Source organism: Ovis aries, chromosome 8 (genome assembly GCF_016772045.2).
Source record: "Ovis aries strain OAR_USU_Benz2616 breed Rambouillet chromosome 8, ARS-UI_Ramb_v3.0, whole genome shotgun sequence".
Classification (NCBI taxonomy): Eukaryota; Metazoa; Chordata; class Mammalia; order Artiodactyla; family Bovidae; genus Ovis; species Ovis aries.
In genome coordinates, this window is record NC_056061.1 from 51,367,149 (window position 1) to 51,382,469 (window position 15,321).

Below are 15,321 nucleotides of genomic sequence, written 5' to 3' on the forward strand. Positions count from 1 at the left end.
GCTGTGGTATTTGGGGGTCTCTGTGTGTTCCAGGAGGGAACTCTGGAGTCCCTCAAATCAGTTAAGATGATCTGGGCCAAAGAGCATGGAAAATAAGCAGCAAGGCTGATGGCAAAGCTAGGGGTACCCCAGACCAACAGCCTGAAAACAAGTGGTTCACAGATGTGGATGGGATCTGCATTGCTGCCAGTAGCTCACAGGGCAGCTCTTGATTTTTAACTCTTAAAAATCAAGAGTTTAACAGCTTGGCCCTCACTGTCTGCCATGAAGCCATTAAGAATCATCTGATTATTCTTGCCAGTCACCCCAAGAAGCTCAAGGTTCCCAGGTCACCCTCAGTGCTGTGTCAACACTGATCCTCTCACTGATCTCCCCTTAAAACAATGAGGTGCACCCTCCCCATGCCACACTGCTGCTTAATTTCTCTCTGTGGCACTCACCACCTTCTGGTGCACTAAACATTCTCTTCATCTACTTCTTTTCCCACTAAATGGGAAGCTCCAGTGGGCAGGGCTTTTTGGAGTCAGTATCTCTGATGCCAAGAACACTGCCAGGAACAGAGGTAGGCTCCCAGAGGGAATGAATGAATGAATGAGTAACTGAATGGATGTTTGCTGAGACTTATGCTTCATCCTCTGCTTCAGTGTGGTGGGCAGGAAAGAACAAAAAGTCAAGAGAAAGGCCTCTGAGGACAAAGAAATGTATTCTCCTAACACATCAGAAACCTCACATGATTGATCATCCCACATACAGAAGACATGGGATTTATTTCAGGATAACATGAAGGGAAAAGTGCAAGTGTTAGTCGCTCAGTCATGTCCGACTCTTTGCAGCCCCACAGACTGTAGCCCATCAGGCTCCTCTGTCCATGGGATTCTCCAGGCAAGAATACTGGAGTGGGTTGCCATGCCCTCCTCCAGGGATCTTCCCAACCCAGGGACTAAACCTGCATCTCCTGCACTGCAGGTATTCTTTACCATCTGAGCCACCAGGGAGTGAGAGGAATTTCATTATCTAAATAATGAGATTATGCCCGTGGGCACCCAGGCCACCAGGACTGAAGGATTGAGGCTGGATATTTGGGGCCAGAGATCTATAGGAGGAGCCAGGCTGCTGAGCCTGTGGTCTTGGGAGAAGCAAGCGTCCCCTGAGACACTGCTGCACCCCTGCCCAGCTCCTGCACTGGTCCCTACATGATGCAGCCCCTCTCTCCTGGGAGACGCTGGAAAGAGTGTGGTCCTTTCAGCTCTCACGTCTTTTGTAACCTGGTAAAGTGCCATCAGAGTCCCAGCAAGGCTAGTCCCTGCCCCCTGTCTCTCCACCATCCCCCTCTTTTATCTTTTTAGTGGTGACTATTTCTAAGAACAATTTTTAAAGTCTTTATTGAATTTGTTACAATATCGCATCTGTTTTGTGCTTTGTGCTTAATCGCCCAGTTGTGTCCAACTCTTTGTGACCCCGTGGACTGTAGCCCGCCAGGCTCCTCTGTCCATGGGATTCTCCAGGCAAGAAAACTGGACTGGGTTGCCATTTCCTTCTCAGGGGATCTTCCCAACGCAGGAATTGAACCCAGGTCTCCCACGTTGCAGGTGGATTCTTTACTGTCTGAACCACCAGGGAAGTGTCTGTTTTACATTTTGGGTGTTTTTTTTGGCCATGAGGCACATGCAATGTTAGTTCCTCAACCAGGGATGGAACCCATACCTCCTGCATGGGAAAGTGAGCCATCGGGCCATTAGGGGAGTCTCATTATTGCTGACTACGAAAGAAGGGATGGATGTTTTTCTCCAAATCATGCTGAACTCCTCAGCCCAACAATCCAGTCCTCACCCCACTTTCCAGCTTTCTCTTAGAATCCGTGTTCCAGGAAACTAAACACCTACCACTTTGGGACTGTGGCCCCACACCCGCCCGCTCGCGTGTGTTCATTCCACAGCTTTCACTGGGAAGCCCCCTGTGCTGGCACCAAGCAGGTCCCTGCCCTTGGCAGCGTGGGTCCCAGCAGATGACTCTGACCTCACTTCTGGAGTGCCCTTTGCCCCAGAATTCTTCACACACCTTAGAGGGGGCCAAGGAGGGCCATCCTGCCCTTCACTCACCAGACCCTCTTCCCTCCCTCCCTGACTTTGTTAGTGACATTTAATTAGATTCTACCTTTAATGAACTCAAATCCCCCTGGATGGAACATCATGGAGACACATAACTATTCTGTTATTCAACATGTCCACATCTTTAGTCAGAGAACCTGAGCTGGCCCCTCTATTAGGTTCCAGATGTTCACTGAGAACAGACTAGCTCTGTCCTCAGGCTGCTCCCAAGGAAGCCCAGAGTGAGGACAAATGTGATCAGGGGAGGCATTTTCGGGGGGTGCTGGGGACCCACAGCAGGAGCGTCTCACCAGAGGGCGACCTGTGGCAACGGGGCCTCAGGACCCCAGCCCCACCCATATCGGTGATTGGTTCACTGTATAATCGCCCCCCTCGCCTCTGGGCAGGAAGGCCCCAGGGGGCCCAGACAGAAGGTACCCTGAACCCAGGAAGGGCTGATCGCCTTGCTGTAAGTGGTGGGGCAGAAGGACCGGAGCCTTGCTGGCGGGGAGAGAAGCCCAAGACTGCACTGGGTACCTCCAGTGGGGCCACATCCTTTTCAGTCAGAAGAGCACTCATAGAGCTCTTCAAAAGCCAGTAATTCATGAGGTCTGCAGGTGCCTGCTGTGGCATTTTCACAATGATTTCAGCCACACCCATGGACCACGTGCAAAGGCTTGGGGGAGCGATGTCACCTGGTGCCTGGGGTGCCTGACGAACCCCAGGTCCCCAGCCGTGGAGAGCAGCCCAGCCCTGCTTCCGAGCTCACAGGATCCTCTCTTTACCCCTGAGCCACTCAGGGTCAAGTGCATTGACTTTTGTGTCATTTCTGATGGCCTGCAACCACTTTAACAGCAACAGTAAACACACAACATTTCTAACTGTCATTTTCGAAGATTTCCTTTATCAGTTTGTTCTTGCCCAAAACCCTTGTTTCCTTTTTTTCTTCAAATATAGAAAGAAAACTGACTTGGATAATTTAGAAAAATCTTCCCAGGTGACACATTGGTAAAGAATTTGCCTGCCAATACAGGAGACGCAAAGAGATGTGGGTTTGATCCCTGGGTGGGGAAGATCCCCTGGAGAAGGAAATGACAACCCACTCCAGTATTCTTGCCTGGAGGATCCCACAGACAGAGGAGGCTGGCGGACTATAGTCCATGGGTCTGCAAAGAGTCTGACATGACTGAGTGACTCACTTGCAATTTAGGAAAAACATCTTTTTGTTTTCACTGCCAAACCATTCCTGTAAAAGTGGCTCAAAAATGTTTTTTGAATGGTCTTCAGGTTATACAGATATATGTGTGTGTATATATGGCTATAGCAGATATACATATCTATCTGTTGTATGATACACATATACACACACAAGACCATTCAAGAATATATATATGTATATATCTCCCAGAAAGCCAGATATAACAAAGCCATTAAAACAAGAGATAATGAAAAAGGGAGCTAACTAGACAGAATAATCATACTAGAAAAAAAGAAGACAAGGTAAAACCCTGGCTCTGGGCTCCCTGGTTCCAAAGAAAAAAGGGCGTGAGTTACGTGACTCTCATTTTCCAATAAATGACTCCTTCTGACATCAGCACTGGATATAAATGGCCCTCTCATCCAAATTCTGAATGTGCTGAATTAAGCAATGTTACTGTTGGTGTCAACAATTCACTGAGCAGGAAAGCAAGGGTCTTTAAGAAGTTACTTAGGGCAACTGGAAACCACTAGATTGGTATTTCAATGTCATCCACACGTGTCCAACACCACACACTGTTCCTACTCTAACCAACCATCCAGAAAAATAATGCCACACTCTGATTTAGTGGCACCTATTTTCAAGCAATGAGTGCTGTAAAAGAAGCGAATACCTGGATTTGAGAGGAAAGGGGTTTCCTTTGAAGTGTATCCAACAATCCCCACAACTTCATTACCAACAGGAAGAATTTTATATGGTGAATAAAGTCCTGAAATTTTAGACGCTAGAGGCCCCTTGGCTTTAATGTTTGCGCTCAGAATTGAAAAATTGACCTTTTTGAGTAGTGGATCAATCAGGCCTTCCACACCATTATCAAATTCGTGATTTCCCAGTGCCTGGTGGAAAGGGAAAAGAGAAAAAGAATTAGGTACTCTGTAATTGCCAGTAAAAACATACTACAGAGAATATTACCTTGGGGAATTCCCTGCTGGTTCACTGGTTAGGACTCCATGCTTTCACTGTGGAGGACACGGGTTCAATTCCTGCTCAGGGAACTAAGATCCCACAAAGCATACAGCACAGCCAAAAAATAAACAAACAAACAGAAAAGACCTTAACACAGGGTTCTGAAAACTGGAGAAGCTCTAGGAAGCTGACTGTATGACTAATGTCTTCCTCAGGCTCAGAGATTTTACTCTGGGGCCCTGGGGTTAGGCCCAGGGGCATTCAGATCACCAGGTAGATTTCAGAACTCCAGGCCTCATATCACCTGCTGAGGTGACGTCAATGTGTGTGGAAGGCACTCGCAGACAGGTCAGTGTCCTCTGCCTCCAGGTCTGAAGCAGGTTGAGAGTCTGCATTTACCAGGCTCTGTCCAGTCCCTTCTCTCATAAGCCCATATCTCAATTCACCAAACCAATCATTCCATTCCTATATGCCAAGGACAACTTAAAATCAACAGGACTTTAGCAAAAGGGGCTGGGGTCATGTGATGAACAGACACTTGAGGCGTCCCCTCCCCGACGCAGCTCCCATCTCCTGGGTCATGATGTCCTTATGTTCCCATAACTGTTTCTTCCCTAGGTCTCTGTGGTCCTCTGTTCTTCTGGGAAGGCGAGGATCCCCAAGGGCAAGCAGGAGATTGCACTTTGATAGCAGAGCACTGGTTTCTGCTTCCCGTCAGTTCTGGGTCACCCTGGGTTTCACTCTCAGCAGCTTCACATCCAAGGATGAGTAGGATGAAACCACTGCAGGCTTTGGGGCTCTGGATGGGCCCTGAGCCAGGGCTCTGGGAGGAGCTGGCATGCTTTAACACAAGACACTTTACTCCCAACTTATTCCCTAGCTCCCTTTCCTCACTGTTTGGGGACCAGCTGCTGAGCCAGAGCTATCACCTTGACGTCTGGTATCTTTCCCCAGGGTGATGCTGACAAAAGAGGACCCACTGGCCACATCCCCCAAAGCCTTCCACTCCCTCTCTATGCATCTCCTGGAAAAAACTCACCTACTGCAGCCACCCACCCATGGGCTCTGGCTGCCAAGGCTCATTTGCTATCTTAGTACTTAACTCAGTGGGTCTCAAACTTTCTATACACCACACTTGATTTTGCTTCACTTTGAGGGTCATCTGGGAACAGGCCTAGAAGTGCTGACTGGTGGCCCCTCCATCTAAATGAATTCCCCCATCCCCATGTTCTCTGACTGTCCCCATCCTCCTTCCTACCCATTCCACTCTGTAGCAGCTTGTTCTGCACATCCGTGGGGTCCTCCCCACAAGGAGTGCCCATGAGTCACTGGGACCTTCACCTCACTCAGTGCTGGAGCCCCTCGCCTGCCTGGCGGGTGACCCTCACCAGTACCCACGCTCAAAGGGCCGTGTGCATCACGTCCTCATCTGCACGTGTTTCCATGAAGAAAGCAGTACAGTGTCTTCATGTTCCCATGTACCAGTCTTCCTGATTAAACTCAGAATTTCTGAACTTGCCTTTTATCCCATCTCTGAATTATCTGCTCATTTTTCCTTCTTCCTCTTACCTAAGTGCTTCCCTCTTAAAGGCTGACCTACTTAAAGGTTCTCCCAGTCTTGGGTAATTGTCTTTTTCTCTTCTATTCTTAGAACATCATGGTTTCTTCCTATGGTGAAATAAGTCTGCCTTATGAGGTTACAATAACTCATAATAATCTTGCTTAACTGTACAGGTGTTTTTTTTTTTTTTTAATGAATGTTTCCATAGCTCTTCATGAAAGATTGTCAATGCGTCAGCTGCCTTGCAGTTTACCATTATACTGCTAGCACTCAGCAACAGCTGAACTTACAGTTTTCCTTTGTCTTGCTTGGTATCTCCTCCTTGGACTTGAGTGTAAAGCCCTGGAAGTGGTGACCTTGGCTGCCTTTCTGCCTCTCTGCCTGGCAGGGAGAGAGTGTGCTTGGAGGTGTGCAAGGGTCACCTGAATGCTGTCGCTGCCACCCACACTTTCAACACTCAACGGAACATCTACAACCCCAGCTGGACTCCTGACTCTGCATCTCTACGTCTGGCTGCCACATGGACACTGCCCCCCAGAGTCTCACAGGCACCCCAAGCTTACTGCGCTCAAGCTCCTGCCTCTGGGATCCCCATCTTGGTCCAAGGTACTGCCCTCTCCCCAGTCAGCTGCAGCCAGAAACCCTGGAGCAGCCGAATCCCTCCCACTTGCTCACTCCCTCTCCTCACCTCCCACCAGCATCTCCCGCTTTATTTAAAAGCTCCAGTTCAGCCTACCCCATTGCTCCCACCTGCATGTGGTCCTGGTGCCCCCACCCCAACCCTGCCCCCCAGCCGGGCCTTCAGATGCTACCACTGCCATCTCTAAACCTGAACCTTGCTGCCAGAATCATCTTTCTAAAATGCAAATCTGAACTTGTTGTTCCTGACCTTAAGGGCCCTGAGAGGCTTCCTCTGGGATAAAGTTCAATGTCCTGAGCTCTTTGAGGTCTGGTCTTGCCTTCTCCTGCAGCTTCCCTCAGACACCCACCTCCAGACAGGCCTGGAGGCTCCATCATTCATGAGCGGTGACCTGAACACATTTCTAAACTGAAGCTTCCTCCAGAAGAGGAATGAATGAATAAAAGAAAAGCTGTAATGACAGCAAGTCAGTATTTACTAAGTACATGTCACACACCAGCATGATGCAAGGTGATTTTGTGTAGCAAACCTGGTTTTGTGCTGTGACGTCAGTATTATTACTATGCTTGTGTTACCGAGGGGAAAAACTGAGATCTAGAGACATTAAATGAATGGTTCAAGGTCACAAAATTAGTAAGGAGTGGAGCTGGGACCAGAGCCACTTCTGTCTGACTTCAACTTTCTTAACCTCTATGCTTGGCTATAATGGGCTTTGCATAAGAGAGTAAGGACTCAAAATAAATTCCTGACTACTCAGTTTTCTGTGTTTTCACTTATCTTTATCCCTCTGTATGTGATACATGGACTTCCCTGGTGGCTTAGTGGTAAGGAATCCACCTGCAGTGCAGGAGACACAGGAGACATGGGTTCCAACCCTGGGCTGGGAAGATCCCCTGGATGAGGGCATGGCAACCCACTCCAGTATTCTTGTCTGGAGAATTCCATGGACAGAGAAGCCTGACGGGCTACAGTGCATGGGGCTGCAGAGCCGGACCCGACTGAAGCAACTGAGCATGCATGCATGCGCATATGATACATAATTGCTGACTGATTGATATATACACAGACAGGGCTCCCTTGGTGGTCCAGCGGTTAAGAATCTGCCTTGCAATGCAAGGGACACTGGTTCAGTCCCTGGTCCTGGAAGATCCCCATGCCATGCAGCAACAAAGCCTATGAGTCACAACTACTGCGCCAGCGCTCTAGAGCCAGTGCTCCTCGACAGGAGAAACCCGCAGTGAGAAGCCCTCACACAAAGATGAGTAGCCCCTGCTCACTGCAACCAGGGAAAGCCCACACACAGCAGTGAAGACCCACCACAGCCAAAAATAATAATAAAAAAGATATATACATAGATAGGAAGATAGAACATTCCTTTCCCATGCCAGGCCTTTACTGCCTTATTCAACTAATTACTCTAGCTCCTGAAGGCCAACGGACCTTCTGGAAGAAAGACCCCAAACCCTCAAGGTCCTCCCTGAGTTAGCAGTCCTTCCTGCGCTTGATGGTCCCCTCGGGCAGCCCCGGCAGACCCTGCACCTGCCCACTGAGTCGCTTACCACACAGCACAGTTTTGGGAAGAGAGCAAGGATGCACCATCAAATGAATAAATAAATGAACAGAAAAGTCTCCATCAACTGATTTCTCCTACACACAGCTAATTCTTCCTACAGATACCAAAGCAGAACAATCCCTTTGTAAATCCGTATCTCTAGAAACTCAGCGCTTCCACTTTCTGACCTTGACTTTGCCTGCTCCCTCCTGTTCCCCTGCACCTAACAGAGCTCCACCATTTGTCCACTCTGCAGAGGAAGGATCCTGCAGCTCACCTAAGGACACCTGCTCCCACCACCCTGCCAGCACACAAGAAACTTGTGAAATACACTGCTTCTTCATTCGTTCTTGTTGCTTTTATTAATAATGTGAAAATACCTCAGGAAGAGTCTGCCTAGGAGTAGAATTTAGAGCAATAAAGATACAATGTAACAGTGTGTATAGCCTTTCCTTGTTCCTTTATATCTTACAGAAACTTTGTAGGGCAACCATGTTGTTGCTGTTGAATCTCTAAGTCCTGTTTGACTCTTTTGCGACCCCATGGACTGTAGCCCTTCAGGCTCCTCTATCCATGGCATTTCCCAGGCAAGAATACTGGAGTGGGCTGCCATTTCCCTCTCCAGGGGATCTTCCAGTCCAGAGATTGAACACACATTTCCTGTGTTGGCGGGCAGATTCTTTACCACTGAGCCATCAGGGAAGCCCCAGTACAAGAATTTAGAAATTCACACTGCAGTATTATGATGCCTTCTCGGGTCCTCTCTGAAGACCCTGTCCACCTTCTCATATGTGTGCTTGTTGACTTTTTGCTGCCCTGCCCTGCTTATGTTGTACCATACTTATGGGTACCAACTAACCCTGATATGAGCGAACCTCTTATGTGCCACTTATCACTCTAATCCTCACATAAGCAAGTGATTTTCCTGAGCGTAATGGACATTCTCACATTTTCTCTCACTTTTCTGCTTTCCAAACATTTCATTTCCAATATTGGAAACGAAACTCATTTTCATTCATTTGTTAATTTGAGATCCTTATTCACCCACTGGTTCTAGCACTGTCGTCACCTTGAATATTTTTAATACAAACGCTAAATTTCACCAAATTCACTTTTCTGTAATTTAAGAGAGTTGAATCTCACAAAATGACCTTTTTCAGTATCTCCAACACTGGGATCAAAGGAACACAATGAGAGCGTCTGGTCTAACCCCAGCTCATTATCCTCATCACTTCCTTGGTATAGGAGAACCCTGGGGTTCTCACTATTAAAAGCAAAACAAAACTTGATGCTCATATAGGAAAGAGACTTTCCATGTTCTCTACCTAGCTCAGCCCAGTATTTTCGATTATCCAAATACCTGGAATATTGCCAGCCTTTTATTCTTCTTCTTCTTTTAATTTTAAAATTAAAAAAATTTTTGGCTGTGCTGTGAGACTTGTGGGATCTTAGTTCCCTAACTAGTGACTGAACCCAGACCCTGGTGGTGAAAGTGCAGAGCCCTAATCCTGGACCGCCAGGGAATTCCCTTGCTTGCCTTTTAAAGCTAAAAGCAAACTGAAATGTAAGGACAAGGGAGATATGTTTTTTCTCTGACTCAAAACCCTGCTGTTGTTAAATAAATTCTGCAGAACACAGTCAGATGTTTTTAATCCCAACGCAGGCATTTGTTAATATTTACATTTGCATCCCAGGTGGTGCTAGTGGTAAGAACCTGCCTGCCAAAGCAGGAGACATAAGAAATGCAGGTTCAATCCCTGGGTAGGGAAGATTCCCTGGAGGAGGGCATGGGAACCCACTCCAGTATTGCCTGGAGAATCCCATGGACAGAGGAGCCTGGCAGGCTACAGTCCATAGGGTAGCACAGAGTCAGACATGACTGAAATGACTTAGCATGCATATTTGCTGTGTATATTTTGTGAAAGGCTTTGCAGAAACCCTGCAAGGATAGGGCCCAAAAGGTCTTATGAATCAGCAATGGAAGAATGAATCCATTTGGAGTTTCTTGTTTTGATTAAAAACACTCTGAAGTGAGGAGTGAGGGAAAGCTCACATTACCATCATTGGTTTATAACTCTCATTAATTCTGAATACAGGACAAAGTCTAACTTCCTTTTGGGGATAAGCAATTCCTGACATATACCCATTTTAAGGTGCTTATATGATGACCACATCTCTATTCATTCATTTATTACCATTGCATTGAATGCTAATGAGAATTTAACAGTCAATTCAGTTCAGTTCAGTCGCTCAGTCGTGTCCGATTATTTGCCACCCATGGACTGCAGCAAGCCAGGCCTCCCTGTCCATCACCAACTCCCGGAGTTTACCCAAACTCATGTCCATTGAGTCAGTGATGCCATCCAACCATCTCATTCTCTGTTGTTCCCTTCTCCTCCTGCCCTCAATCTTTCCCAGCAGCAGGGTCTTTTCAAATGAGTCAGCTCTTCACATCAGGTGGCCAAAGTATCGGAGTTTCAGCTTCAACATCAGTCCTTCCAATGAACACTCAGGACTGATCTCCTTAAGGATGGACTGGTTGAATCTCCTTGCAGTCCAACGGACTCTCAAGAGTCTTCTCCAACACCACAGTTCAAAAGCATCAATTCTTCGGCACTCAGCTTTCTTTATAGTCCAACTCTCATAACCATACATGACTACTGGAAAAACCATACCCTTGACTAGACAGACCTTTGTTGGCAAAGTAATGTCTCTGCTCTTTAATATGCTGTCTAGGTTGGTCATAACTTTCCTTCCAAGGAGTAAGTGTCTTAATTTCATGGCTGCAATCACGATCTGCAGTGATTTTGTAGCCCAGGAAAATAAAGTCAGCCACTGTTTCCACTGTCTCCCCATCTATTTGCCATGAAGTGATGGGACTGGATGCCATGATCTTAGTTTTCTGAATGTTGAGCTTTAAGCCAGCTTTTGCACTCTCCTCTTTCACTCTCATCAAGAGGCTCTTTAGTTCTTCACTTTCTGCCCTAAGGGTGGTGTCATCTGCATATCTGAGGTTATTGATATTTCTCCTGGCAATCTTGATTCCAGCTTGTGCTTCATCCAGCCCAGTATTTCTTATGATGTACTCTGCATATAAGTTAAATAAGCAGGGTGACAATATACAGCCTTGACGTACTCCTTTTCCTAATTGGAACCAGTCTGTTTTTCCATGTCCAGTTTTAACTGCTGCTTCCTGACCTGCATATAGGTTTCTCAAGAGGCAGGTCAGGTGGTCTGTATTCCCATCTCTTTCAGAATTGTCCACAGTTCATTGTGGTCCACACAGTCAAAGGCTTGGGCATAGTCAATAAAGCAGAAATAGATGTTTTTCTGGAACTCTCTTGCTTTTTCGATGATCCAGTGGATGTTGGCGACTTGATTTCTGATTCCTCTGCCTTTTCTAAAAGCAGCTTGAACATCTGGAAGTTCACGGTTCATGTATTGCTGAAGCCTGGCTTGGAGAATTTTGAGCATTACTTTACTAGCATGTGAGATAAGCGCCATTGTGCGGTAGTTTGAGCATTCTTAGGCATTGCCTTTCTTTGGGATTGGAATGAAAACTGACCTTTTCCAGTCCTGTGGCCACTGCTGAATTTTCCAAACTTGCTGGCATATTGAGTGCAGCACTTTCACAGCATCATCTTTCAGGATTTGAAATAGCTCAACTGGAATTCCATCCCCTCTACTAGCTTTGTTCATAGTGATGTTTTCTAAGGCCCACTTAACTTCACATTCCAGGATGTCTGGCTCTAGGTGAGTGATCACACCATTGTGATTATCTGGGTCATGAAGATCTTTTTTGTACGGTTCTATGTATTCTTGCCACCTCTTCTTAACATCTTCTGCTTCTGTTAGGTCCATACCATTTCTGTCCTTTATCAAGCCCATCTTTGCATAAAATGTTCTCTTGGTAGCTCTAATATTCTTGAAGAGATCTCTAGTCTTTCTCATTCTATTGTTTTCCTCTATTTCTTTGCATTGATCGCTGAGGAAGACTTTCTTATCTCTCCTTGTTATTCTTTGGAACTCTGCATTCAGATGGGTATATCTTTCCTTTACTCCTTTGCTTTTGGTGTCTCATCTTTTCACAGCTATTTGTAAGGGCTCCTCGGACAGCCAATTTGCTTTTTTGCATTTCTTTTTCTTGTGGATGGTTTTGATCCCTGTCTCTGTACAATGTAACGAACCTCTGTCCATAGTTCTTCAGGCACTCTGTCTATCAGATCTAGTCCCTTAAATCTATTTCTCACTTCTATTATATAATCATAAGGGATTTGATTTAGGTCATACTTGAATGGCCTAGTGGTTTTCCCTATGTTCTTCAATTTAAGTCTGAATTTGGCTATAAGGAGTTCATGATCTGAGCCACAGTCCGCTCCTGGTCTTGTTTTTGCTGACTGTATAGAGCTTCTCCATCTTTGGCTGCAAAGAATATAGACAATCTGGTTTCGATGTTGGCCATTTGGTGATATCCATGTGTAGAGTCTTCTCTTGCATTGCTGGAAGAGGGTATTTACTATGACCAGTGTGTTCTCTTGGCAAAACTCTATTAGCCTTTGCCATGCTTCATTTTGTATTCCAGGACCAAATTTGCCTGTTACTCCAGCTGTTTTTCTACCTCTGGGGGCCATGAGGAGATACCCCATGTCCAAGGTAAGGAGCAGCAGCTGCGCTTTGCTGGAGCAGCTGTGAAGAGACACCCCACATCCAAGGTAAGAGAAACTCAAGTAAGATGGTAGGCACTGAGAGAGGGCATCAGAGGGCAGATAGACTGAAACCACAATAACAGACAACTAGCCAATCTGATCACATGGACCACAGCCTTGTCTAACTCAGTGAAACTAAGCCATGCCATGTAGGGCCACCCAAGATGGATGGGTCATGGTGGAGAGGTCTGACAGAATGTGGTCCACTGGAGAAGGGAATGGCAAACCACTTCAGTATTCTTTCCTTGAGAAATCGATGAATAGTATGAAAAGGCAAAAAGATAAGGCACTGAAAGATGAACTCCCCAGGTTGGTAGGTGCCCAGTATGCTACTGGAGATCAGTAGAGAAATAATTCCAGAGAGAATGAAGAGATGGAGCCAAAGCAGAAACAACACCCAGTTGCGGATGTGACTGGTGATAGAAGCAAGGTCCAATGCTGTAAAGAGCAATATTGCATAGGAACCTGGAATGTTAGATCCATAAATCAAGGCAAGTTGGAAGTGGTCAAACAGGAGATGGCAAGAGTGAACGTCAACATTCTAGGAATCAGCGAACTAAAATGGACTGGAATGGGTTAATTTGACTCAGATGACCATTATATCTACTACTGTGGGCAGGAATCCCTTAGAAGAAATGGAGTAGCGATCACAGTCAACAGAAAAGTCCAGTATTTGGATGCAATCTTAAAAATGACAGAATGATCTCTGTTCATTTCCAAGGCAAACCATTCAATATCACGGTAATCCAAGTCTATGTCCCGACCAGTAATTTTGAAGCAGCTAAAGTTCAACTGTTCTATGAAGACCTACAAGACCTTTTAGAACTAACACCCCAAAAATATATCCTTTTCATTATAGGGGACTGGAATGCAAAAGTAGAAAGTCAAGAAACAGTCAATTACCATCCTTTAGATACTGAAGTCAGTGGAAAGTACCTAGTATCCACCCAATGAAAACAAATACATGATGTCATAATGCCACAGTCCCCCATCCCTTCCTCTGCCTGGGGCAGATGCTGAATAACTGATGGAGTCAGTCTTCCCCACCGAGTTTGAACTGAGTCTCAAAACTCTTCTTTTCCTGGCCCTGCAGGAACTTACTGTCAATTAACTAGAGACGGACACTTGAGATGAAATTGTTCTCCATGTCTGCATGAAGATAATAATGATAAGCGTGAAATCTATTGACTTCCAACAACAGTAAAATAAAACTTCAGAGAGGAACATGTGCTAGAGGAAATGATTTCACATCCTTCCCGACTTTTCTCTCTTTTACCATGTTTGTTCCACAGAGTGCAGATGGAACCTGCAACTGAATCCAGCTGTCACCTAACAAGGCGTGCCTGACCACCTTGTCCTGTGAGGCCTCATGCCCACGGCCAGTCTTTTTTCTTTCTCAAAGCTTTTCCTAAGAGAAGCTGCTATTTCTTCATTTATTTCCTTCATCAATAAACACATGCTCTCAGTGGTGTTGAGTAAATGAATGAACAAGAACAAATAAGAACACTCCTTGGGGTGAGAGTGAGAGAAACAAAGCCCTTGGCGTTGGAGTGGGTGGCACTGGGGGCTGACACAGGGAAGAGACCCAAAACCTGAGTCTTCTGCTCTGAGGTCTTCAGGAGGGGACATGGAGGTCGGTGGCCATCAGCTGGCCTTCTATAAAGGTCTCCCATTATATCAGAATTGGAGAAGGAAATGGCAACGCACTCCATTGTTCTTGCTTGGAGAATCCCATGGACAGAGGAGCCCGGTCCATGGGGTCACAGAGAGACGGATACAACTGAGTGACTAACGCTTATTATGCCAGAATATTTAGTCTTTATGGAGAAATCTCCCATTTTCTGAATCCTCCAGTTATGAGTGATTGATCAGAGCCGTTTCTCTCTGTTATTGAAGTCTGCATTAATTGGTGGATAAAGGAGATGCGGTACATATATACAAGGGAACATTACTCAGCCATAAAGAGAATGAAATGATGGCATCTGCATCAAAGCGGATGGACCTCGGGATTATCATACTAAGGGAAGTAAGTCAGACAGAGAAAGGCAAATGTTGTATGGTATCACTTATAGGTGTAATCTACAGTATGATACGGATAAACTTAACTATGAAACAGACTCATGGACAAAGAGAGTTGTGTCTGCCAAGGTGTAAGGAGGGTGGAGGAAGGATGGACTGGGAGTTTGGGTTAGCAGATGCAAATTATTCTATACAGAATGGATAAACAACAAGTTCCTACTGTAGAGCACAGGGAACTATATTCCATATCCTGTGGTAAACCATTATGGAAAAGAATAGGAAAAAGAATGTACACTTTGAATGAATCACTTTGCTGTACAGTAGAAATTAATTCAACATTGTAAATCAATAAAGTAAATTTGAAAAAAAGGAATATGCATTAATCAAGTCCCATAATCTATTTAAAATGGACTTCTCTAGTAGCCCAGTGGTTAAGAATCCATGCCCAATGCAGGGGGCCCAGGTTCGATCTTTGGTCAGGAACTCGATCCCATCTGACAAACACACTTGGCACAGCCAAATAAATATATAAAAAATAAATGTAGCTACCACAGGGGAAATGCTCAGTAAATATCTACTGGATGGAAAAACA

At 45.7% G+C, this 15,321-nt stretch overlaps 1 protein-coding gene across 3 annotated transcripts in view; it reads right to left on the minus strand.

Annotated features, from left to right (window-relative positions):
• The window catches only part of NT5E (5'-nucleotidase ecto), a 69,838-nt gene that overhangs the window by 34,103 nt on the left and 20,414 nt on the right, over positions 1 to 15,321 (minus strand). For all 3 annotated transcript variants that reach the window (XM_004011302.6, XM_060419587.1, XM_060419589.1), the window contains exon 2: positions 3,959 to 4,181. In XM_004011302.6, the coding sequence (XP_004011351.1) occupies positions 3,959 to 4,181 (223 nt within the window). The remainder of the gene's footprint in view (positions 1 to 3,958; positions 4,182 to 15,321) is intronic.